The 25248-nt window shown below is 44.8% G+C and overlaps 1 protein-coding gene across 2 annotated transcripts; it reads right to left on the minus strand.

Moving 5' to 3' along the window:
* TRA2B (transformer 2 beta homolog) lies at window positions 1–15821 on the minus strand. 2 transcript variants are annotated; one of them, XM_058812021.1, is made up of 9 exons: window positions 15723–15821; window positions 9579–9712; window positions 6096–6258; window positions 5071–5259; window positions 4106–4221; window positions 3178–3261; window positions 1417–1479; window positions 919–992; window positions 1–414 (listed from the first exon to the last, which is right to left on the minus strand). In XM_058812021.1, exons 1-9 carry the CDS (start codon window positions 15756–15758, stop codon window positions 404–406), a joined length of 870 nt encoding a protein of 289 aa, XP_058668004.1. In that variant the 5' UTR covers window positions 15759–15821; the 3' UTR covers window positions 1–403. The 2 variants fall into 2 exon arrangements, with proteins under 2 accessions (XP_058668004.1, XP_058668005.1); XM_058812022.1 differs by lacking the exon at window positions 1–414 and having other exon boundaries at window positions 911–992.
* Window positions 15822–25248: the final 9427 nt, after the last annotated feature.

Below are 25248 nucleotides of genomic sequence, written 5' to 3' on the forward strand. Positions count from 1 at the left end.
GAAAAAAAACAAATGTCTTTTTATTTTATTTTCTCACTTTTGGAAAGCATTTTACACAGGTTTGGATCTTGGGAATAACTTGGAATCAGTAGAAAAAACTTACTGAACAGTTTTTGTCTTTACAATAGAAACCTTTCAGGAGTCAAAATGGAGACTAAAAAAATACATGCAAAACATACTCCTTTCAAAACACAACTGGAAACAAAGCACCAAACTACACAAATACGCAGAATGAAACAGCATTGAACACCACAGAAGTTGTCTTCATAAAAGGTGTAAAAGTCACCTAATTCACTAGGCACTGTCACTTGGTTAAACAGAAGAGACAATAAAAAAATATTGTCCACAAACTTGCAATTTCAACTCAAAGGCTGTAGCTAGAAATTCCTCTATGTGTCATGCTTTAATAGCGACCTGAAAGACAAAAACCCAACAGTCAGACTTCATGGATTGAGAGATTTCTGGCTAAATCCACTGCCTCTCCTCAAACCTGCATCAGATCTGAGCTGATGGCCTGGAGGTAAGCAAACTCCCAAACTCCTGTTTTAACAGAGTTTTGGAGGAAGAAACAGGATCTTACACTCAAAACAAGGGCTGTTATCTCACTTGGCTTTCCCTAAGTATTTACTCTTCCCTCAAGGTTTCTCAATGAAGCAATAAAGGAACTGTGGCTCAATAAAATATCCACACCAAAGTCCATCTTAGTGGACACAGCAGCTCAAAAGAAGTTCAAGGAATGGCAAATTTACTTCTCAGACATGAACTCTGTGACTGGGCTAGGCCCAGGTATGGTAAGGCTGGAGGGGCTTGGAGCAGCCTGGTCTATGGAAGGTGTTCCTGCCCCTGGCAGGGGTGGAATGGGATGAGCTTTAAGGTCCCTCCCAACCCAAAGCATTCCCTGAGCCCATGGCTACTTACGAGGTGAGTAGGACCGGGATCTGGACCGGGATCTGTAGCCCCCTCGGCTGTAGTACGGTGACGGTGACCTCCTCCTGTGACAGGGGTGACACAAACAATCCCCTTGTTAAAACCTGCACAGCTGAGTGGCACAGCTTTATGTGGGTAGCTCTAACCCCATCCTGGTCTCAGGAATGCTAACAAGCATGGGAGACCTGATCAACGTTTCTACTGGGTAACAAAGCAAAGATCTGAATTCTTTTTTTTGTTACCAGTATTATTTTTGACTAATACAACAAATACAAGCTCTTGCACTCACAATCTGCTTTCATGTGAATTTAGTTTGAAGCCAGGAGCATCCCACACAAGCAGGGTAAGCCAAATCCACCTTCACTTTTAATCTGAATTACTTGTCCAAGGTGAAGATGTCCTTGACTTACAGCCAGGCACCCCCAAATCCAACCCAAGCACTCCCAGGTTTTGTGTTTCCTTGTCCAGTTCCACTAATCCAGTACACACCTGTAAAACTGATCCCTGTCCTGAACAGCTCTCCAGCCTCCTCCGCCGCCACCGCCTCCTCCTCTGTGAAAACAAAAGCAGAATGACTTTTAGGAATTTCAAAAATAAAAAGTTCACTGTACAAAACTCCTCCATCGAGTAAGAAAATCATGTGAAGATAAGACAACATTAGTTCCTATACTGGGTGATGCTGAATTACTTAATTTAACATTGATTTTTAAACACCTATTCAAGGAAAACCCTCTTACTTATTATTTTCAAGCAGCAAGATCAACTCACTATCCAGAAGAAAAACATTGATTCCAAGGTGGAGGCAGGGAAAAACCTCCTATCCTGACATTTTAACACTTTACAGTCACATTTAAACAAGAACTGTGATGTAACTTCTTCTGGAGAACAAAAACCAGACCATACAGCATTAACACTGAGTGGTTGGACTGGAACCTCCTCAGATTCAGATCAGCAAAGCTTTACCAGGAGACTAAATCAAGTTGAAAGTCTTCCCCAGTTGTTTTTGGAGGATTGCTTTTTAAAGTTTATTCCCTTATTTACAGTTAGTTTTTCAGGCAAAATTAAACTTCCCACTGCAACAAGGAGAAACTGAAGTTTTAACAGAACAATTCCCATCTGACACTGCATTTCCCTTAGGGCATTATTTTCACACAGGGCAGGGAATGCAAAGGAATTGTTACCAATGGAATTTTTAGGGTGGGGTATGCAATGCTCCACTGCATCTTGAACAATTCCAACTCTTTCTTCCTCAGGGAAGCCCTGACAACACAGCAACACTTCTCTGTTCCTCAACCAACCCATGTGTGTAGGAGGGGAAAGTAGCACCATGACATTTTTCAAGTAGCCACAGAAGAGTCATTTGTGGCTCCATATTTCTTCACAGAATCCCAGAATGGTTTGGGTTGGGACCCTCAACACCATCCAGGGGCACACCCCTGCCACAGGCAGGGACAGCTCCCACTGGCTTTCTCCTGACCCAATAACAGCTTCTGGTAACATCCACAAACCCTATCAGAAGGAAAAGGCACCACTTAAGACTTGGGCACATTGTAACTTTAACACAGAATTCTGCAATTGCAGGAAAGTTTGGTAGTGCACATAGAAAAAATCAACTCTTCTTTTTGTGTTCAACTTAAAACGGTCCCAGAAATTGTGAGGATTTTGCAGGGGACGAGGATTTTGCTAGAAAAATGCTATCACCAAAATCAATAATGATTACACACACATTCAACCTGGCAAGGGGTGTTAAAAAAGTCTTTTAATGCAGATGTCCAATCCCCAATTCCTTATTTTTGAGGTGCCATAATTATCAGCAGGAGCTACTGGGGACCACAGAAATTTCCCACTTTTTATCTACTACACTGTGCTCAAAATATAAATTGACACTGTAATACCAACTCAAACATTAATCTGCACTATTTCAGTGCTAACAGATGAACCTAAAGAATCTAAAATAAAGAATCTAAAATAAAACTACAAAGAACAAACTTTTGTTTTTTAAAGCTTCAGTGCAGAAACATTTTGGACTAAGCTAGGCCACAGGTCAAACAACATCAAGTATTTCTCAATCCAACCAACTTGATTTGTACTGAGCAATCATTTTGGTGGAGATGTCACAGGAAGATTCCAGAACGACATCGAGTGCAAAAACATTCTGGAATAGTTATGTAGGATGAACTGCCTAAAGCTTGCACAGGCAGATGAGAAAGCAGAGTTTAGAAAGCAGCAAAATATTGCAAATATGCTCACCTGTATGACCTGCTGTAGTAGTCACGGTCATCGTAGCCTCTGTCATAGCCTCTGTCGTAGTAATCTCGTCGCCGTGAGCTGCCACTGCAGGGAGTGAAGGAAATTGCATTTACTAAGACACAGAACTTTAACTTTGTTGGTAGTCAGGTAAATTCACACTATTTAAACTAGATTGTATTATTATGTCCCATGCTTACAGCTGGAAGACTGTGAGCACTCCTGTTTTCCCATCAGTGCAGGTGGGAACAGGACTACTTAAACAACTGCTTTTTAAATGCTTGAACTTTCAGTTGTTTTCCTCAATCTTTATAAACCTCAACCTTCTGGTATCACAGGCACACAAGGAATTCCATTCTGAAGCAACTCTTCATCCCCTTTTAACTCTGAAAAAGCTCCTGTTCAATCAACTTTGTGACTAAAAAAATCAGAAACTTGTAGTCTTAACATCACCATCAGTAAGCTGAAAGTCTAGGGAAATGAACTGGGGAATGACTTGGGAAAACAACTGACACTGCTGGCAACTTGAAGTCAAAAGTGCATGCAGTATGTGAAGACAGCACACTGCTAAGCCCTAATGCTCTAACTGAGCCACGCAGCTCCTTGACCAACACTTGTTCACTCACTCTTGAAAATCTGAGCTTGGAAAGGACACGAATATTTGAAGGTACACAGGAAAACTACTTGAAGTAATTTAGAAATTGTCAAAATGTCTTCCTGTTGACACAAGCATTACTACTGATGCTCATGTCTAGTGTTTTCAGTGTACAGCACAGCAGCCATGAATAAGGGAACACAACTTATGCATTAATGTGGAAAACCACTCAGAATCAGGTCTCAGAGGTGAAACAGGAATTTTTACAAAATAATGAATCCTATCCTGTACTGGTTGGGAAGGAAAAAACCCACCCAAATCACAGATAAAACTCACTAAGTAGGTCTTCCCATATAGATTCCAGGGGTAGGTGTGTGAGGTCTCTTTGTTATGGAAAAGTCTACCCGGATCCTTCTTCCATCCAGCTCCATTCCATTGGCACGTTCCTTTGCCTAAGGAAGGACAGAAGAGCATTAGCTGTAGGTATGAACTTTAACAACAATTTCTAACCACTGCATTAAGTGTTAAAATGTCTTAAACACAGCTGAGTTTGGAGGCAGGTCTGAGTGTCACATCTTGCACTGAATGAACTGTGCGAGACAATCTAGGTAAGCTGAACTTCAGTGCCAGTAATCACTGAAAATGTGACTTTTATGCCATTAAAATCCTGAAAGGAACACCACTGGGCAATTGTTTCAGTGCCTCTGACATGACTAAGAGCAATCTTTGAACATGCTGATGTAGGGAGATATAACTACTCCATCACACAACATAAAACATTTAAAGGTTAAAAGAACATCAATAAGGTATTCAAATACATCCTTCAAATTACCATAACCTTGAATATAATATCAGAGTTACAAATAAAAAGTAAAAAACCAAAACCAATTGTGCTTTGGTTTATTTTTGTCTGGCAAGTAGCAGGACCTACATATCAAGCTGCAAACCAAAATGGAAGACTTCATGACCTGGAAAAAATGTGGAAGAGATGTGGAAAAAACTGGAGATTCTTTGGAGTTTATGCAGAATGTAAGCCTTGTTCCAGCCCATAAAGGGTAGCTTTACAAGGATTGGTATGAGTGTAGGATTCTCTACTTTTTGAGAAGTGATTACAGAATTCCCAATTCATTCCGCAGCACTGGTAAGCCCAAATTCCATGATTACAAAACTCCAAGTATTTTCCAGGCTATGAGTTTCTCCTGGCTATACCCTGTGACAGAACACACACCCCAGGAGCTCAGAGCCCAGCAAACACTTTATAAATACATAATGAGAAGCCCACACTGTGCACCCCAACCGACCTCCTTGGCATCCTCGACGTTCTCGAAGTAGACGAAGGCGAACCCTCGGGAGCGCCGCGACTGCTGATCGTACACGATGGAAACGTCGGCAATGGGGCCATACTTGGAGAAAACCTCCCGCAGGTCTCGTTCTGTAGTGTACAGACTCAGCCCAAACACTCCGAGACAACAGTTTGGATCAGGATTTGCCTAAAGGAAAGGACACAGATATTCAAATCAAATTGGGTTTATTTGCAGTGCAACATTTTTCTCAAGTTGAGATTGTCAGAGCTTCAAGAAGAAAAAACTAAGGTGGGGCTGACATTTGGGTCATGTGAAAAATGCCAATCACTTGGTTTTTTTTAAATTTTAAAAGCTTAATAGTAATAAAATGGTTACAAAAATAGTAATACAATTAGAGTAATAATAATTTGGACAATTTGAATTAGGATGAGACAACAGAGACAAAGAGTTATGGATGTCAGGATACCTTTTTCTGGGCAACATGAGCCAGAAAAAGGACACCAATTAACAAAGGATTAACCCTTAATAGCAATAGCCTGTTGCATATTCATACATCATGCATAAATTCCATTTAAAGACCGGATTCTGTCTGGTCATCCCCAACATCTTCCTCTGAATCCTAATAGCACCTTCAAGGCAGGAAGAAGTTCTTTTCTTCTGTTAAGAGGGCAATAAATTCCCTTATTCTGAAAGATTTAAGTGTCCTGTGGCTGCTATCTCGCTGCGAGTCCCTTCTTTAAAAAAATTATCCTACATAGCATAGTTTCTATTTTAACATTTCTTATAACCTAAAACTATATTTAACACACTACTTAAGAGAATTAATACAGCATTACTTTCTAACACAACACATCTAATATTCATGTTAATATTTGCGAAAAGCCAATCATAAACCAGACATTTTTCACAGGTCACCTACTAATAGACAGCAATACATTAAACCTACAGGAGCACAAGCGTTTCACAAAGCCCTTTGTGTTCCTCAGGGCGCAGAGCCCGTGACTCATGGCTCACACACGTACCCTGTTCCCAATGTGCCGTCTGCGAGTAGACATGGGGGAATGGCTGTGACTGTGCCGCCGCCGGTAGTCCCGACTGTACGACCTGCTCCTGGATCTCCTGTGCGAGCGCGACCGCGAGCGCGACCTGGTGTAGTGTCTGCGGGAACTCCTCCTCGACCTAGACCTGAGGGAAAGAACAGAGAGGTACAGTGCTGGGCTTGTTGGGGTGTTAAATATTTTAAAAATCCAACAGACAGTCACAAAATGCTCAAATAATTGTCTTCCAAAATCCTGCAGTACCACATACCTCAGGTATAATCCATTTACTCACTATTCTCAATAGATGAATCTCTCTACTCTCTGTGTGCTAAATCTTTACTATCAGATTACTGCAGATAGTCTCAGGGCATTCCTGCTGCAGTCCAGGAACTTGCACTTGATCAGTCAGCTCTTCCTTTAACAAAGCTACCTGGGTGTGACAACTTAGGGCTTAGAATATTCAGTGTTTAGGTAAAAACAAGTGGAGTGGCTTTCTTTTCACACTAATCAGTCAAATATGCTTTAACACAAAGCATGCACCACTAAGGAGGGCACTCTCTTTCTTAGTGCTGCCTTGGGTGACACTGAAATCAAATGTCCCTGGAAAAGAGCTTAACACAATCTGAAGAAATCAATCCTGAGCTGGCTCATTTACCTGCTGGTATTTCAGCAGTTATTTGGCACTGTTTGTTCATGAATATTTACATGTTCTGACTCTTAAGCGCATTTATGCAACTGCTCACTAATTCTTTTTCCCCAAAAATATTTTCTTACATCATGAGCTCTGTGGACATGAGGGTCTGAAACTCTACAATTCCTTCTCCCAAAGCCTTATCCCTCCCAACACAGGCAATCCTAGAAGAAAAGCTGAGCACTCATACAGGGATACTACACCTGATCTTGGTCTGCTGATGGCTGCACTGAGTAACCTGTGCTCCACACCACTCCAAAGGAAAAACCCTCAAGGCTAAGAAGTGCAGTAAACAGTGTAAAAGTCAATGGATCTGAGTCACAAATTCCAGATTTTCAGGCTTTCACGTCTTTAATGTCCCCTTCCTCTAATTCCACAGCAGCACCACTCCACTGGTGTGAGGGAAGCTCTGAACCTGAACTGCTTTAACTCCTGAGCATTTAACAGCTTCTTCCAAGATTTCTCACCAAGTGTCACCAGGCAGGCAAACTGTTCAATCTAGTTCCTCAAAAAACACCTCCAACCCCATCAGGAGAGAGTCAGAGAAGCTCAACTTAAAATGCATATCCATGTTCAGGAGAAATTAATTCAGCATGTCCCATTACAGCACTTCTCATTATGTATTTATAAAGAAAACATTATTTTTGGCAACAAAATAAAAAAAATAGAGAGAGAACTTCCCTGAAGCTGGGAAAACAGTAAAAAAAGAAAGAATATAAAAAAAAAGAAGCTCCACACATGCACACAGCCACATTTTAGACATTGATATAGGAAAAAAAAAATTAAGGCAAACAGAACTGATATTTCAGGTACCAGAATGGTATCAGCCAAAGATAGGAATGACAAACATCAATAAAAGTGATTTTAAAATCAAGTATATCCACACGCCAACTGATAAAAACACCAGGACACAGGTTGGTTCCCAAATCAAAGTTTAATTTATAAAGCTTGTAATTTAAAAATACATTTGCAACAGAAACTACCAAGAAATAAAGAAGTTATCACAGGGTTATTTCTCTGGGGAAAGCCAGAGTTCAAAGATCTGCCCATGACCACATCTCAACGTGTGACAGCACTGAACAGAGATTAAAGTAGGTTGTTTCTAAATATGTGCCTCGACACAATTCTGTCCAAATCTACTAATCAACACTAACTCTGGCACATAATTCCATTATTTCCAGCCAGAGGCACCTTCAAGATAGCTGTTAAATGCTCAGGAAGCTGTGGTAGTTATAAATTTCTACTGTTTGGTCATCAAAAAGTAAAAGCCAATTGCCAGGGTATTATTTAAACACTGTTTATTGCAAAAGTAAGATGTGCCAGGTCTCTCATAAATTCTACATTTTCTATTTGCTTCCTCAGAATTGTGTACCATCTGTGACTGTATTTTCACTCAGTGTTGTGGTTATTCTGTAAGTGAGAAATATTTTAAGGAGTATGGAATCCCAGGAGTCATATGGATTAAAGGGCAGGAGAATATGCTGGGGTGTAGTGACTTTGTTGTTTTAATATTAAAAGGTTTCCTCAAAGGTGTTCTACAGCTTCCCTGCCCTGAGGTTTTCAAACCCCAAGTGGATAAAGCCCTGACAGCAGGGTCAGAGTCCAGAGCAGGACCTGGGACTGGGCCCTTCCCGAGCTGCCCCAGCATCTCTCACTGCTGGCACTCCCACAGGACACTCCAATTCCACACTCACTAATGGTACTACTCTAACAAGTATTTATTCCTTTTATTCAACACATTTCTTCTTACACTACAGGGACTGCCAGGTGCATGATATGACACTTGTGACTGTGCCTGAATTAAACAAAAACCTTCATTCTTCTGCTGTCACAGCTTCCCAATCACATTCCTTCTCACAAAAGCCTTTCTGTCTGATCTTGCAAGATTTAACACACTACTTGATTATGTTTTCAACCCTGGGTGATTGCTGACAGCACAGTATCTTCCTCCAGCCTGCCCCCCAAGGCTTTGGCAATTCACTACTTGTTCACACAGAAAGTTTGTTGTGAACAGCTCACCTGAAAACCACACTGCTGAAACCTCACTTTTTTTAGCCTGAATGTCTACAAATGAGTGAATAAATTATCAACACATTAATTACTGTAGTCAGCTGTCAACTACCTACTCTTTTTAAGAGGAATTCTGACCCTGCACACAGCTTGTTTGGCAGGTGATTATCAGGAGAGGTAATACAGTGCAAAAGGCACGTGGATGTTTGTGCTGCCACATAACAAATACAATAAGCAAGCTCTCCACAACCTTTCTGGAAGAGCTTGCAGAGCTGTCTAATATTCAAAGCTTCCCACGATGCTAATTTTCAAGTTAAATCAACGTATTTAAAATGTCAGACTGTGAAATTCCCATTTATCTCTACTGCTTCTTTCAACTATTCAAGGAACATCACTGCTTCCAGTGAAGAAATGTAATACAGCAATGTGGCTTAAAATGGGAAATCTGTTGATGCACAAAAAAACTAAGATCTAAACTCCAGGCTCAGAGACAATTTAGTATACCAAGAGATAAAAGGCAGGCACTTCCAAAGTGTATCAGCAAGGATACAAAGCTCCATAGCTATTTAACTATTGGAAGAAGCAGCAGAAACATCTGAATTGATATAACTTGTATTTCCCAATCCTGAAACCACGCATGCCCCTTTGCAGTCCATGTCCACAGAAGAGTCACTAACTCTGGGAACAGAACTGGCTAAGCTGGGCCATCTCTGACAATCATCTGACTTGTGAGGAGGAGGAAGAGGTAAAAGAAGCAAACTCACCTGGATTCAGACCTGGATCTAGATTTTGACCTGGAGCGCCTGGAATCCTCCTTAGAGCGAGATCTTGCAGGGGTGTGCCTCCCCGACTTGCCAGACCCATGAGCACTTCCGCTTCTGGAAGCAGAACGGGATTCCTGCACGCAGATATTGAAAGCCTAATTTGTACACAATTCCTTGTTCACCTAGGGGCTGTAAACAAGCTCCAGTGAAATCAATGGTAAATATTCATAGCTATGTGTCCGGGCAGTCGGCATTAGCACTGCCTAGATTTTTAAGGAGGTTTTATTTTTTTTTTTCCCTGGTAGACACTTCTTTACCCTGCATGTACTTTTGCTATTAAACAGATAATGCATGCATGTTTAGCAAAATATACAGGGACACATAAACAGACTAGTAATTACTTAGCGTAGTGCTTTCAGATTCCAGATTACTTCTTATCTTAACTTCATTTTTATTCCTTTTCTTCATTCTTCCGTTTCAAATTCTGACTTCTTTCATCTTCCCCACTTCACACAAATTGCTCAATATTCTACAAGTGGGACTTCTGGTCTGATAATTAGCATGCATTCACTTTCTTTTTTTTCAAATTTCAGCTTCACTTATTCCTGAGCTTCAAATAATTCTCATTTATAAAACTTGTCAAATGGCGACTTCCGCATTTTCCTTCTTCAACATTAACCTTAATAGAAAAAGAACAGGATGAAGAATATTTAAGAACTCCAGGATAAAATCTAGTGCCAAAACTGAAACTAGAAAAAAAAAGTGTTGTGGACTTTTACTATAAATGCAGTTCAAGAATTGAATCTACCAAAGCCCTATAATTTTATCAACAGGTTCAGTCAACTCAGTTTAACTTAACCCTAAGTAGCTGAATTTGCTATTTATGCCTGTATTTAACAGTAAGTGCAACTGGATCAACTGAGTACCTACTAAGGAATTGTAGCATCAGCAAACTCCAAATAATTTGCTCTATCAGCCACACACTGAGACAAAATCACCAAGGAGTGACTCCAGTGAGGTCCTGCTGCGGCCACTGCTGGATGTGCAGAAAGCACAGCATTGGTCATTCCATGAACTCCAATTATCTGAATTTTGGGCCCCTCCTGCAGTTTGGCAGCCCTGGTGTGAAGGTTTAGGAGCACACACCCCCAGCTGCCTGCACAAGTGGCATTACATGTGCAGGCTTTGTGTTTCCACAGAAATCTGCATTCCCCACTGACCAGAACTGCACTGGAGCCCCACACTCAAACTGCTCTGGACTAACACCCCACCTGCTCTGTTATATGTTGGCAATCTCTTCTGGCAGTGACATGACCTAATTAGCAGTTTGAACTTATGTATTTTTATTTTAAAATCAGTAAAATGCTTGGTTTTAGTCATATGCCTTTAATACCTGAACACGCTAGTAGAAAATATTCTTTATTTCAAGGTATTAGAGAAAACTTAAAATTCAGCAGAATTGTACTTCTTTCTAAAATCAAGCCTTAATTTAGTGTAAATTCTGATGAAGCTCACCAATGCCACTGGGTACCATTTTTTTCAAAAATCCCGTTTTAGTTTTCTAACACCTCTTAAACCTGAACACTAACTTAATGGGAATCCTGTAGCAAGCATTCAGAAATTCATTTGCTAACAAGAAATTTGCACACTTCAATCACTTCCATACCACTTCAAACAAATGTTACCATTTTACAATTCCTTTCCATACAGGGGAAAGAAACACGATGCACAGGACAAAGCAGGTTTGCAATTAATCCCAAGAGCAACAGAAATAGCACAGAGTTGGCCAAAGCTGTATTCCTCATACAGATGTTTAATGTTTTGTTCTAAACTACAGTTTCCCCATGTACTAACACTGCAAAGGGCAGGGGGAATGTTTAGGAGCAATTTAATTTACAATTAACTAATTTAATCTAAATCCATTAGTAACTTCCAAAGAAAACACTCCACAGAGATGAGTTCTGAGTTAATACATTAATTTTGCCATAAGAAGTCTAAGCTCTTTAACAAAGTTAGAGAAAGCAAGATTGAAGAAGGATTAAAACCCAAACCAAGGCTGCTTTTCACCTGAGAAAAAATAATTCCATTCACAAAAGACAATCTGGGCTAAACACAAGGAGTTGTATCCAATTACAGGTGGAGACCAGAAAGAAAAGGAGAAATGCAGGATTGGAGGGAAGCAGTTGGGAGGATTTTGCCCACAAACACACACCAAACCCTTTTTCAGAGCATTGAAAAGTCAAAAAGCTTTGAAGAAATGAGTAGAGAACAGGCAAATCTTCATATATTTGGTACATTTTTCAGGCAGTCTTTGCTGTACTATGCTAAGGTTGATATGGAGTCTGGACACTGAGGAGCTGAGCAGAAACTTGGGAAGAAAATGTCTTTAAGACAAATGTCTACCAAAACAAAAACAGTTTAACAGCTGGCCTATTTTCATTCAACTCCTTTGCATTTCAAATTTTCCAGTCTTTAAAAATCCACTTTTTTCCCCAGATCATCCTTCAATCCACCCATTTTACAGGATTATTGCACTTCTTTATTCCAGCCTTAAAGGAATTCAATGCACCTCACCTGCTCTGGACATCACCAGGACTGGTAATAAGCCCAAAATTACCAAGTTGTCCCTGTTTCACCCCAAGCCCCAGGAAATCCTCCCGATCCAAAACTCCAAGTACCAGGGGCCTGCAGCACTGCAAATTTATTTTACACCCTTGAGGGCTCACATCAGTCACTCCCACAGCTTGTTTCTTGCATCCTTTTTGGTTGTTCTTTATATTTGCTTTTCCTACTCTTTGCTCTTTCACTCTGTGAGTTTTAAGTTATTGAAAAATGCCCAAGTGTGCTCCTGGCATGACACGGGGAAGAGGGAACAAACAATCTTCTTACTCTGACTCTATTCCAGCACTGCTGGTCAGCACATCCAGACTTTTATTCACTAAACAATAACCATTTTTCCCCCCTAACCTTGTCAAGTTGAATTTAACCTCCCTCCCCACATCCCTTGTCTTTATCAACAGCTCTTCCCCTTCATCAAGCACTTCTGGAATTCACGTGGAAGCCCCGAAGCTTGTGGATTGTGGATTCCAAATGGTTCATTCCAGACCTTGAGCCCATTCAAACCAAGTGCTGGGGTGATTATATCAGCTCTAAGCACATTCCCAAAGAGCCTTGCAGCCATGGACTCTGAGCAGGGAATGTCCCAGAGCAGGATTATTTGGGGGACAGTAGGTGGGAAAGGTTTCCATGGACAGAAGCAGTAGATGATGGCCACAGTTCTTTGCACTTCTGAGATCCAGGTTTTCCTCACAGGAATCAGTTACAGATTTCAGTCAGTAATGTAAGATACAGAGAAATAAAAGTATTAAGGTTTTATAATCATATATTCCTATGAAATAATCTATTTCCACTTGTTTTCCTAAGAAAAGGTGCAGCCTCACATGACACTATCAGACCTGCAACCTCTTTATTCAAGGTGTCACTGTGCTGACTGCACATTCCCCAACCTCTCCCTGATGGAAGTTGCCTCCCTTCCCCTGAGGAACACGAGATCACTGCTGGGGATTCACTGCAGGGAGAGCAGAAACCTTCCACAGGTTTCCAAACTCCACACAGAAAGAACAGTGTGTTCTCAAAAATCAGGCCACAGCTTCCTCCCACCACCTCTGCCACGGGCTATGTGAGCTCCTCCAGTGCCCAGGCTGGAAGGAAATTAATCCACCAGCAAAACCCAAATTATCTTCAACAGGTTTGGGCACTGAATGAGCTCCCCAAGAGGTGCCATCAAGAGCCAGCTGGTGAGGGAGGAACACAGGGCATGGTCCATCCCTGGGGTGGCACTGAGTGATCAGCTCATCTCTAATCTCAAACTGCTTCCTCAGACCTCCTCACACAGTTTAGTAATAAAAACCACTCTTTCTTGAAAATACATGTATTAAATACCTTGTAAGTAATCTGTAAACTGAGCTTTTATACATAAGAAACGCCCAAATCCCCACCCCGACTTGCATATTAAACAGTTTCTGACCACATACCAAGCCATTACTACAATTAACTAATTCACAGGGCAGGATTCATTAATTTGGCCTTTAACTCATCTTCTTCCAAACCTTTAATGCCTAAATTCCATGTGTTTCAGTGAGAACAATTTCAGTGAAAACGAAATTAAGTTGGAAAACCATGACATTGCAACACAACGACAGCATCTCAAGTACATTCCAGTATTTAACAATTTACAGTTTCTTCAGTTCATCTCCCCATGGAGCAAAAGCTGTGAGAGAGAACTCAAGTGGGGATTTTTTCACCTTCTTAACTTTCCTCTCCCTTTTATAAACACCACAATCCAGAGTAAATTCGTGCTGCTGCTTAAACAAGTCCCATCCCTGGCAAAAGCACCTGGAATTTCTTCATCCCCAAAGCGGCCATGAGGGCTCAATCAAGTCAGGCCTGCAAACCAATGCAGCTGGAAATGGAGTAAAACAAGATGCAGCTGACTGAATTCCCAGATCTGACTGCCTAAGGAACACCAATAAAGGAGAGAGCTCAATTCCTGCTGGCAGCCTGCACCTGGGACGGTTTAAGACAGCTGCAATCATATTCCAGATTATTTATCCAAACACTAACTCAAGTCTGCAGAGACTCCAGCTTGGAAAAGCACAAAAGCCATTGACTCAGTAAAACATAAGCCTTCAGTAAGCAAAAAAATCCATAAATAACACAGGCAAGAGCAGAAGGAAAACCAATCCCTGCTCCAGTCTGGAATAGCAGGTGTGCAGCTCTATGGTTTCACCTTTACAGACATGTCCATTTCAAACAACTTACCTATTTAAAGGTCACAAAAGTTCACACATAATTCATTCTAGGCACTGGCAAAGACTGCCTACAAATGCTTTCATACATTTTTAATATTAAAAATATAATCTGCACAATTGTTTCACACAAAGAAACTTTGCTATAGACGCTTTATTATTTCCACTGTTTCTGACTGAAAAGATAATGCAGGTTATCCTAGCAAATTTTATTAAGACTACACTGGCTTCCAGTTTGACCTTCACAACAATTAAAGCATCTTTAAAAAAAACTAACGCACAAATAATTCACCCTGAGCAAAAAACACCCCCTCACCAAAAAAACTTCAGAGTGAATGAAGATACCAATGAAAACCCTGGTGCAAGCACGAGCCTATTCCTTAATCCCTGTCTTTCACCATTCATTCCCATTTTTAGCTCCCTGGAGACCAATTTTTTTTTATTTTTACCATCCTTGAAGTAGAAACACTTAGACATAACAGCTTCTAATAGTGAATTAATTAGACAAAACCGTATTCTAAGAAAGACATTGCTCAAAATTACTACGTTTTTTAATATTTATTGCCCTCTCTATTTTAAAACTTAGGAACTTATCACCTCCACAATTCCCTCCGATACTGCAACAAAATATTTGAATTATGCTAAAAAAATCCCCAAAACCCAGTAGTGACCCTAAATAAAGACATCAAAAGCTGATCCAGTAAACAAAAAGCAACTACAGATGTGTATCAGAAACGTGAAGCTTAGCAAGGCATCTATTTGGACATTAATAAAAACTCTTTTGGACAGTGAGATCTTTCCGAGGCTAGGAGCCCTGGCAGGGATCTGCTGCAGTTTTCACAAAGCCAAGGGGTTGCCTCCATTATCAAATTTAAATTAGAGGAGAGCCCAAGCCACCTGGACGCCAGGCCCGAAAAGCAGAGTTATTGCTACAGGGCAGATACAGCGAAAAGCGGTCTAAATTAAAGAGCAACTCACGAGTGGATAGCGAGGCGGCTCTGGAGGGAGGATGATATCAGGATTCCCCCTCCGCAGGGTGGGATGGAGGGCGAGGGGCCCCTGAGGGCCCGGGGCCGCCATTTTGTCCCTCCCGGGCGCGCGGTCCCGGCCCAAGATGGCGCCGGGCGCCTCATGCGGGGAGCGGCCCCTCCGCCATCGACCCCGCAGCGCCGCCTCACCCGCCTCTCCGCTCCCGCGGAGGCTCCGCCACCCGCAAAAGGGGACACGGGGAGGACACGGGGGAACCGGCGCCACCCGAAGGCGATGGAGGGGTGTGTGGGGTTGGGAGGGAAAGGGGGGGCCCGGCCGCGCAGCGTGCTCGGGCTCCGTGTATTACCCGCTCGCCGTAGTTTTGCTCCCCGCTGTCGCTCATCGTCCCGTCCCGCTGCTCCCGACACCGCCGCCCGAACCGGACACGACCGACCCCGGCGACAGCGCCGTCCGCGCGGGAAGTGACGAGACCGCGGGGCCGCGCGCGCGCGCTCGGCAGGACACGCCCCCAGGGGCACATCCCTGAGCCGGAGACCGCGCCCCCAAAGCCACGCCCCCAACCTTAGACCACGCCTTACAAAAGGGCCGCCCATGAGGCGAAATCACGCCCCCTACGTGGCCGCGCCCCTTCTCCCACCCCAAGCCCCTTAGCCGTCACTCGACTTGAGGCCACGCCCCTGACGTCAGCTGTGAGGCGACTGTCACGACCCCGCCCCCACTAAGCCCCGCCCCACCGAGGCTCCGCCCCCGCCCCGCCCCCTCAGGTGAGGCTCCGCACCCTCGCCTCAGGTGAGGTCGCGGCCGTCGCCCTCGCCATGCTGCGGAAACAGTTTAAAAATGTGATTGCGAGGGAGTTTTTTTGAGTGTTAAAGCATTAGTTCAAAGCACGTGGGCAGAGAAGAGCGGGATATTTCTTAGGCACCCACTCGAGGGCAGCAGAGTGTCGCTGAAATGGCGGGCTGTCCTCTGTCCTTCGCAAAGTTTCTCCACAAAATATGCACAGCAAGGAGGAGCGTCACAAACACCTCCATTGTATCTGTTTTATGTCACAAGCAGCACCAGTAAAGGGCCAGGACTGTGCAGGGATTAGCAAAGGACACCCACAGAGAGAGGACCACCCGGATTTAAAACACACAGCTGTGGTTTAACCAAAATACTGAATTCTTCAGTGCTTTTCAAACCACAACACTGCACAAAGCTTGGAGCTGGGAGACAGGAAGGAGACATTGCACCTGCTCAGCTCATCCCAGGGAGTCCCAGAATTGGCTAATTTAGATATGAAAAGCTCATCCATTTCCACCCCCTTCCACTAGCCCAGGAGCCTCAGGTGATCGGGAATTAGGGAAGCCTCCCTACCTTTGGGAACACCTGAGCCTGCTGTGCCTGGCCTCTCACACAGAGATGTGTGAGATGATCCCAAGGAGATTATCTATCTCCCTGCTCTCAGCAGCACTCAGAGAGCGAGCCTTTTGTGCAAGGAGTGCCACTGGATTGCAGAGGCATTTTTTTGTTTGCTTAGGCCACTTCCAGCTTGTATTGCAGTGCCAGTCTGGATTTGGGGGCCCCCTGGCCATGGTCTCCACAGATATATTCCTGCCAGAGTTTGTGAAACACCTTTTGCAGTTAAATTTACAGTCTCACCTGTGCTTGGACACTGTTTCCTACAGCGTTCTCCCTGAGAAACTGGCTGCTCATGGGTGCACTGTTAGCTGGGCAAAAACCTGGCTGACGGCTGGGCACAGGGAATGGTGGGAATGGAGTCACATCCAGCTTGGGCTGGGCACCACTGGAGCACCCCAGGGCTCAGTGTTGGACTCAGCACTGTTTAATTCCTTTATCCATGGTCTGGATGAGGGGATTGGCCACCCTCAGTACGTTCATAGGTGACACCAAGTTGGGTGGGAGTGTGGAGGGCAGGAAGACTCTGCAGAGGGATCTGGATAGGCTGGATCCATGGGCTGAGGGTCAACAAGGCCAAGTTCCTGCCCTTGGGTCACACCAAGCCTGTGGAGCTCCAGGCTGGGGACAGACTGGCTGGAAAGCTGGGACAGGCCCTGGGGTGCTGGTGGCAGCAGCCGGACACGAGCCCAGGTGTGCCCAGCTGGGCAAGAGGCCAATGGCCCCTGGGCTGTCCCAGCCATGGTGTGTCCAGCAGGCCCAGGGCAGTGACTGCCCCTCTGTGCTGGGACCTGTGAGGCACCTCCAGCCCTGGGGACAGCTCTGGGCCCAGCAATTCAGGAAGGACATGGAGGGGTTGGAGCGTGTCCAGGGCAGGGAACAGAGCTGGGGAAGGGGCTGGAGCACCAGGAGAGGCTGAGGGAGCTGGGAAGGGGCTCAGCCTGGAGCAAAGGAGGCTCAGGTGGGACCTTGTGGCTCTGCACAGCTCCTGACAGGAGGGGACAGCCAGGATTTGGGTTGGGCTCTGCTCCCAGGGAACAGGGACAGCATGAGAAGAAACAGCCTCATGGTTACAGATGAAATGCTAAAATAAGGAGCAAGTTTCACTGCACCCAGTGCTCTGTAGAGACAGTTGTTATCAGTTCCTTTTGCCAATAGCATGCATTCTGTGAATACATTTACATGGGAATTGGGATCCTGCTGATTGGCAAATCAAAGTGAAATATGATGTTTCTTTATGCAGAGTGTGTGATGCTGTGAGATGCACAGGAAGGAGCCTGAAGGGATCAGGATGATATGTCCCTTTCTTATAAAGAGACCAAAAAACATGGGAAAAAGGCAAAACATTAGAGTTAAGGTGGGCCAGGAGGCTCCCTATTGCCTTCCTCCTTTCTGAGGATTTAGTGAAGGGAGCCCAAACAGAGTGGGAACTGTAGGGAATTAAAAAAGGATCTGGAGAAGGGCACAAAGAGGCACAGGGAGCTGAACCAGCACTTTTGTCCACCCAGATCTACCAAGGACAATGCTGCTTTGCAGCCAAGTTGTTTCACCTCTTAATCCTGTTCCTTCCTCACACCCCCCCTTAGGAGGTCAGTGTCATGCAAGAGCAAAGATTAAGTGACGATTAAGAACATGTAAGTGAAGATTAAAGATTAGGAACAAAGGGTGAGTGAAAATTCACGAGGAGAAAATGTTTGTGCCTCAGAGCTGCTATAACAGCTCCCAGAACAGCAATTTCCCTCTCTCCAGTTATGTGTAACCCCTAAAATTGATCCCAAGTGAAGACTGGCTCGTGCCTACACTGTTGAGGTCTCTGGGCTGCTCTGGCTACATCCATATCAACTCCTGGTGGAAACCTTCCAGCTGTTCCTCAGCTGAGCAAAGGCTGAAGTACATCCATAGGTCCTGCTAATCCATGCTAATTGAGACTGAACTTTGAGGTTAATTTTTCAGTTTTTTTTTTTTTTCAACAGATAACCAACCAAAGGAAAAAAAAAATCCAAAAAACCCATAAAAACTAAGGTGGGAATTACTTAAATTGGAAGTTTCACAAACCCACCTGCACAGTTTATTCTCAGGATCGATGGAATGAGTCACCTGTTATGCTTGCCATGTTTACCATGTAAAAGGCAAACAGGGATGCTCAGCTGCGGGGGTTGTGGCATTTGTCTGCTGAATTGCAGGCTGAAAAAGCCACGCTTGTGAAGTTATGGAAAGGAGTTTGTCTGTTCCAGCAGCACACGTGTGCAGCTGCAGAGCCAGCCTGGCAGCTCCTGCTGCCCTCAGCCATTTCTGCCCCCACACAGCACATGGACAGGCTTCCAGAGCAGCAGGAACCACAGGAGGGAGTGAGCCAGCTCAGGAATCAGTAGTGAATGTTGGTGGCTCTGCTGCTGAGGGGGACAGACCAGGCTCTCAAACAGCTTTTCCCTGGAGCATGTGTGGCACCTTTCCCACGTGAGCTCCCACTGCGGCCTTTCCTGGCTCTGTGCTGCCCACAGCTCTGCCACACCCAGCACCTGTGCAGCTCTCTGCTGCCAGGGGATCACAGAAACCATCCTGCTAGGAGTAACCTTTATCCCCAAGTCCCAGCTCAACTTCCTGCCAACAGAGCAGAGGGAAGTGAGCAGAACAGAATCATTTAGGTTGGAAAACTCAAGTTCAACTGAAGCCATGATATTTTCTGAAAAATCCTTTCCTTAGGATTTTTTTTCTCCTGAGAAGCTGAGAGGCCTCAGGAACAAAATGTAAACCATGATTATCTGCTGCGGTGGAATGCAACAGGTGCATCTGTGATTGGTCTCATGTGGTTGTTTCTAATTAATGGCCAATCACAGCCCAGCTGTCCAGACTGTCTCAGTCACAAACCTTGGTAATTCATTATTTTTCATTCTTAGCTAGCCTTCTGATGAAATCCTTTCTTCTATTCTTTTAGTATAGTTTTAATATAATATGTATCACAAAATAATAAATCAAGCCTTCTGAAACATGGAGTCAGATCCTCATCTCTTCCCTCAGCCTCAGACCACTGTGAACACCATCACATTCAACCATCAGCCTTACACTGCTAAGTCCACAACTTGTTCCCTGGGAGCTGAGGCAGACTCCTGACCCTGTCAGAGCCAGAAGGTTCCCCCCGAGCCTCTTCTTCTCCAGGCTGAGCCCCTTTCCAAGCTCCCTCAGCCCCTCCTGGTGCTCCAGCCCTTTCCCCAGCTCATTTCCCTTCTCTGGACTCACACCAGCTCCTCAATACTCGTTTTATGCTCTTGGCTGTGATTTCCCTTTACTGTGGATGTCTGTCTTGGGAATTTATATTTGTTGGGTGAGATAGATCTTGTCTCTTGGGAACTTCCTCATCCTGCTCAGTCCACTGGAGCTGTGCAGTGTCCTCAGGTGGCTTCAGGTGTGGCTGTGGTGTCTGTAGAGCTGCTTTCTGGTGAAACAGAGCTAGTGCTGGTGTCATCAAAGGACAACAGAGGGAGCAGGAGTTTTCCTGGAAATCCTCTCCAAAGCTTTTCCCCAGAAATTCTGCAGAAGCTCCTCTGTTAATTTGGCACTGGAGTGCTCATCTGCCTCCCTAGCTCTGGAAGTGTCTTGTAGAGTAGACACAGGTGTTCCTCTTAGCTGGCTCTTCAGAGGGAATAAGAGGGAATATTTCCCAAAATGAAAACTGACAGAGCCTGTGTGACATGCCTGTCTCCATCCATCACTATGACATGATTATTTTGTTTGTTCTTGCCAAACTTTGACATTTCCTGCACACGTCTAAATAGTGATTGCACACGGTGTTCTGGACCCAGGGCAGTGACAGCAGCAGACAGGGAATGTCCTGTGGGTGGAAAAGCTGCTGGAGAGCTGCCATGAGCATCCTCAGAACTACAGCATGGCCAAGCCTGCCATGACCCCACACTGCCTCATTTCTGAGCAACAAGTTGTTCCTGTAACTGCTGCACTCTCAAATGCATGAGGCTTCTCCAGGGAAAAGGAAAGGGCAAGGAGCAGAGCCCATCTCAGGAGGGCTGAGCACCTCTCCAGGGTACCAGGAAAACAAAACTCTCCCAAAGCTATGTTGTTCCTCCTATCCTGTTGAACATCTTTTTCTCCATCAGGATGGTTCTTGATAGGAATCAGCTTCTGGAACACAAAGCTGCTGTGGGGTTGCACCAGGAGAGGTGGCTTGTCACAGATGTCTTTTATGAAATTTTTTTTTTTAAGATTTTTCTTCCTGAGAAGCTGAGAAGCCTCAGAAATGAAATGTAAACAATTATTATCTGCTGCTGTGGAATGCAACAGGTGAATCTTTGATTTGCTCATGTTGGTTGTTTCTAATTAATGGCCAATCACAGTCAGCTGGCTCGGACAGAGAGCCCAAGACACAAGCTTTTGTTATCATCCTTTCTTTTTCTATTCTTAGCCAGCCTTCTGAAGAAATCCTTTCCTCTATCCTTTTAGTACAGTTTTAATGTAATATATATAATAAAATAATAAATCAAGCCTACTGAAACATGGAGTCAGATCCTCATCTCTTCCCTCATCCTGAGACCCCTGTGAACACCATCAGAGTGGCTCTGGTTGCCCTCCCAGCTGCCAGGACTCAAGAGGTGTCTCCATACAGGCACTGCCATTCTATCTCCATCTCCACAAAGGGTTAGTGAGATCTGACATGGCCAATGGAAGAGAAAACCACACCATGCAGGACCTGAAGGATTGTCAGGATGTTACACTGAGGGGAGATTTGGGTTGGATAATAGGAAAAGGTTCTTCCCCCCCAGAAGTGGTGGAGCACTGAACAGGTTCCCAGGGAATGGGCACAGCCCCAAGGCTGCCAGAGCTCCAGCAGCATTTGGACAATGCTCTCAGGGATGCCCAGGGTGGGATTGTTGGGGTGTCTGTGCAAGACCAGGAGTTGGACTGGATGATCCTTGTGGGTCCCTTCCAGCTTGGGGTATTGTGTGATTCTATGATTCCATGATACCTGGGAGGGCAGACAGCCATCAGTGACAAGCCTGGAGAGCAGTGTGGATGTCAGGCTGCTACTGGCAGCAAGGGCAGTCATCACTATCACTGGCAGCTCCCAGCTCCTTCAAATTCCCTGTGTGTGACCCCCCACTCCAACAGCAATCCCACACCACATCCAGGTGGTTCAGTTCAGTAACCAGAACACTTGGGGGGGTTCTACCTTTTCCTTCTGAGGCTATTGTGGGTGAGCTGTGAGACCCTGCATAAAGGAATCACAGATCACAGCAATGTCCTGCTTGGAAATGAGAGGAAAAAATACATACAAGGATTACATGCAAGAAATGGCTTTCCTGCACGCTCCACAAAGCCATTAAACAGGTTCTAATAGGCTCATTTTATAAAACACTGATACAAAGGTGGAAAAGAAATACGAGGCTGCTGTATAGTACAGACCTGACTGAAGGTACTTCAGATATGAGCCCAAGTGTGCAAAGACATTTTTGCTGTCTGGCTCCCACAGACTCAAAAAGTGTCCACAATCCAGCACCAGGAATTAGGGGGTGAGGTGAGGCCTCATGAGGGCCATGGGGATACCTGACCCCTGCTCTGGAACATTGAAAGATCCATTAGTGACACTGCAGGGATGTGAGCACGATGTGGATGTGATGTGCCATGGATTGCAGGTGATCCTGTGCAGCCTGGAGAGGCCACGTGCTGCCAGGCCTCAGGGGCTCTCCTGTTCTCTGCATGCACTTCACAAGCCTAAATGCATTATTTAACTGCTCTCTTTTTAAAAGACTGGGGCAGAGGTTTGCCTGAGATGATTATTGCTACTGCTTGCAGAATTAAACTGTGGATTAAAATAGGTTTTATTTAATTAACATAAATGAAATAAATGTTTGTGTCTGAATCAGTCTCAGGAGAGGTCCCAGATCAGACAGTGCCAGTAAAACTGACTGACCTGTGCTTTTTCCAGCAGGATGAGCACAAAAATCTCTCTGTGGCATCTAGACAAGATTCCTTAATCTCCTTAGGCTGTCTCAGGGACAGGCATAGCTGCCAACAGTGCAGGGGCTGGGATTGCAGGGCTGGGTGGGTGAAATCGTGTTTGGGTTCCACGTTCCAGTGGAAGTGAAAGCAGCCTGGGATTTGGTGAACAAAGTACCACAAAGTCCTGGATATTGCTCTTCCTCAGGTCCTGCTACTGCCCTCACTGACACACAGCCCAAGTGCCCCAATCCTGATTATCCTCGTGCCAGCTGGCCTGTGGACAGCTGCATGCAGAAAACCTAAAAATTCCAAGAATTGCTCCGAGTGCTTGCATATCCAGCTCTAAAATCCTCATGCACCACCTGTGTCCTGTCTGTCTGTGGGTGTGATGGCAGCTCAGTGCTGAGGCAGAGAGAGGGAAGCACAGTGGGATGATCTGCCAAACCTGTTTATCCCACATTTTTCCTGAAAAGTGTGTGCCCACTGATCCCAAACAATGTATCCCTCAGCCCTTCCCTTATCTTATTCCTTTATGGAAGTGTGGCAATCAAGAGGGGAGGGAGTTCAGTGCCACCCATCTCCTCTCCCAACACAAGGCAATCACCACAAACCAGGGTTCACTTCCAGCATGTTCCATAGAATCATGGAATCATTAAGGCTGGAAATGCTCTCTAATTTCAAGTCTAAGCATTAACCCAGCACTACTGTGTTCACCACTGGCTCATATCAGGAACAGGGTGTCCAGCAGGCCCAGGGCAGTGACTGTCTCTCTGTGCTGGGACCTGTGAGGCACCTCCAGCCCTGGGGACAGCTCTGGGCCCTCACAGCAAGAGACACTGAGGGGCTGGAGCACATGCAGGGAATGGAATAGAGCTGGGGAAGGGAATGGAGCACCAGGGGTGGCTGAAGGAGCTGGAAAGGGGCTCAGCCTGGAGCAAAGGAGGCTCAGGGGGGACCCTGTGGCTCTGCACAACTCCTGACGGGGGGGACAGCTGGGGGTGGTCAGGCTCTGCTCCCAGAGAACAAGGACAGGACAAGGGGGAACAGCATCAAGTTGTGCCACAGGAGTTTCAGGTTGGATATCAGGAGGAATTTCTCCACTGTAAGGGTGCTCAGGCCTTGGAAGGGGCTGCCCAGGGAGGTTTAGAGTCCCATCCCTGCAGGTGTCCAAGGAATACCTGGACATGGCACTCAGTGCCATAAGCTGGGTGACACAGTGGGGTGTCACAACATATGTTGGAGTCGAGGGGGCCACAATATACAGAGCATCACCACACAAATTCAGAAAGCTTTAAGCACTTGCTCAAGCAGAGTAACACCTTACCTCATCAGAAAGCTTCAGGCATCTGCCCATACAGAGTAACAGTGTCACTCCAGAAAGCTTCAAGCAGCTCTTTGCTGTTTTACAGTACAACCTTTTATATTCCTCATCCCACATGCACTGCACCTGTGTGCCCTCTGTTCCCTTTGGTGGTTGGTCAGTGCCCCTGGGCACTCCGTGGCTCATTGCTGTCAGTGCTGCTCACCTGCTGCTCACAGCTGTGCCCACTGGGGCTCAGCCCCACCCCAATCACCACAAACTGTGTGCCTACAACACAGGTTGGGGATTGGTCACAGGTTGGACTTGATGAGCTTGGAGGTGTTTTCCTACCTCATTGATTCTGTGATTTTGTAAACTATGTCCCAAAGTGTCCCACTGACACACCTGAACCCTTCCTTTTGCAGCAGCACCCAAACACCCACACAACCAAACATGGAACACCCAGCCTCCATCCTGCAGTTGCTTCTGTTGCCAAATGAGGTGGAAACACACAGAAAAATGCTGGGAAACTCTGAATTAATCCCTTTTTTTGACTAACCATACTGCTTCTCCAGATCTTTTTATTCCAGCTCTCCCATTTAACCACCTGCTGCTGTTACACCCCTGAAGATATAAATTGGAGGTTTTCCCATATCATACAGTGGTGTAGAAACCCAGGAGTCTAGAAGATTCCTAAATTACTTTGGCTCTGTAAAAACGAGTCCTGAGCCACTTGAGTCCCAAGGCTGAGTCAAAGGTGAGCGTTAGTTTTCTTATTGCCACATGGGATAAGAGGAGTAAGAAACTGTAGTGCTGTATTAGTCATTCTTGCAATAGTCATAACTATTATTTGTACAATAGTTCAAGGGCTGAACTATAACCTGTTGGAATGTTTAGGAGCTTATTGAGGAGAGGGGAGCAGATGGGGAGCAGGCAGGGACGGGTGAGAGGGCAAAAATTATATATTTATTGTAGCAAATGTAGATATATTTTATTTATGCACACTGCATACATGCATAGATAGACGGGTATATGGGAATATATGTGTAAAGTCACATAAACCACACACGAGTGTATAAAATGATACGCTCGTGTTATTCCAAGGCAGAATGGGTTCAAATTGAAGGAGTAGGTTTATATTAGATATTAGGGGGAAAAAAAATTCCCTGTGAGGGTGGTGAGGCCCTGGCACAGGTTGCCTAGAGAAGCAACCTGTGCCCAACTC

Source organism: Ammospiza caudacuta, chromosome 11 (assembly GCF_027887145.1).
Source record: "Ammospiza caudacuta isolate bAmmCau1 chromosome 11, bAmmCau1.pri, whole genome shotgun sequence".
Taxonomy (NCBI): domain Eukaryota; kingdom Metazoa; phylum Chordata; class Aves; order Passeriformes; family Passerellidae; genus Ammospiza; species Ammospiza caudacuta.

What these genes read in the sequence shown, in the direction of transcription:
- TRA2B (XM_058812021.1), bottom strand. Translation starts at nt 15,758, where the DNA reads ATGAGCGACAGCGGGGAGCAAAACTACGGCGAGCGG. An exon ending in AGATCCAGGTCTGAATCCAG is followed by an intron (nt 6,259 to 9,578) that starts GTGAGTTTGCTT and finishes TCTTTCCCTCAG; the next exon opens with GTCTAGGTCGAGGAGGAGTT. An exon ending in TATATGGGAAGACCTACTTA is followed by an intron (nt 3,262 to 4,105) that starts GTGAGTTTTATC and finishes CACTCCCTGCAG; the next exon opens with TGGCAGCTCACGGCGACGAG.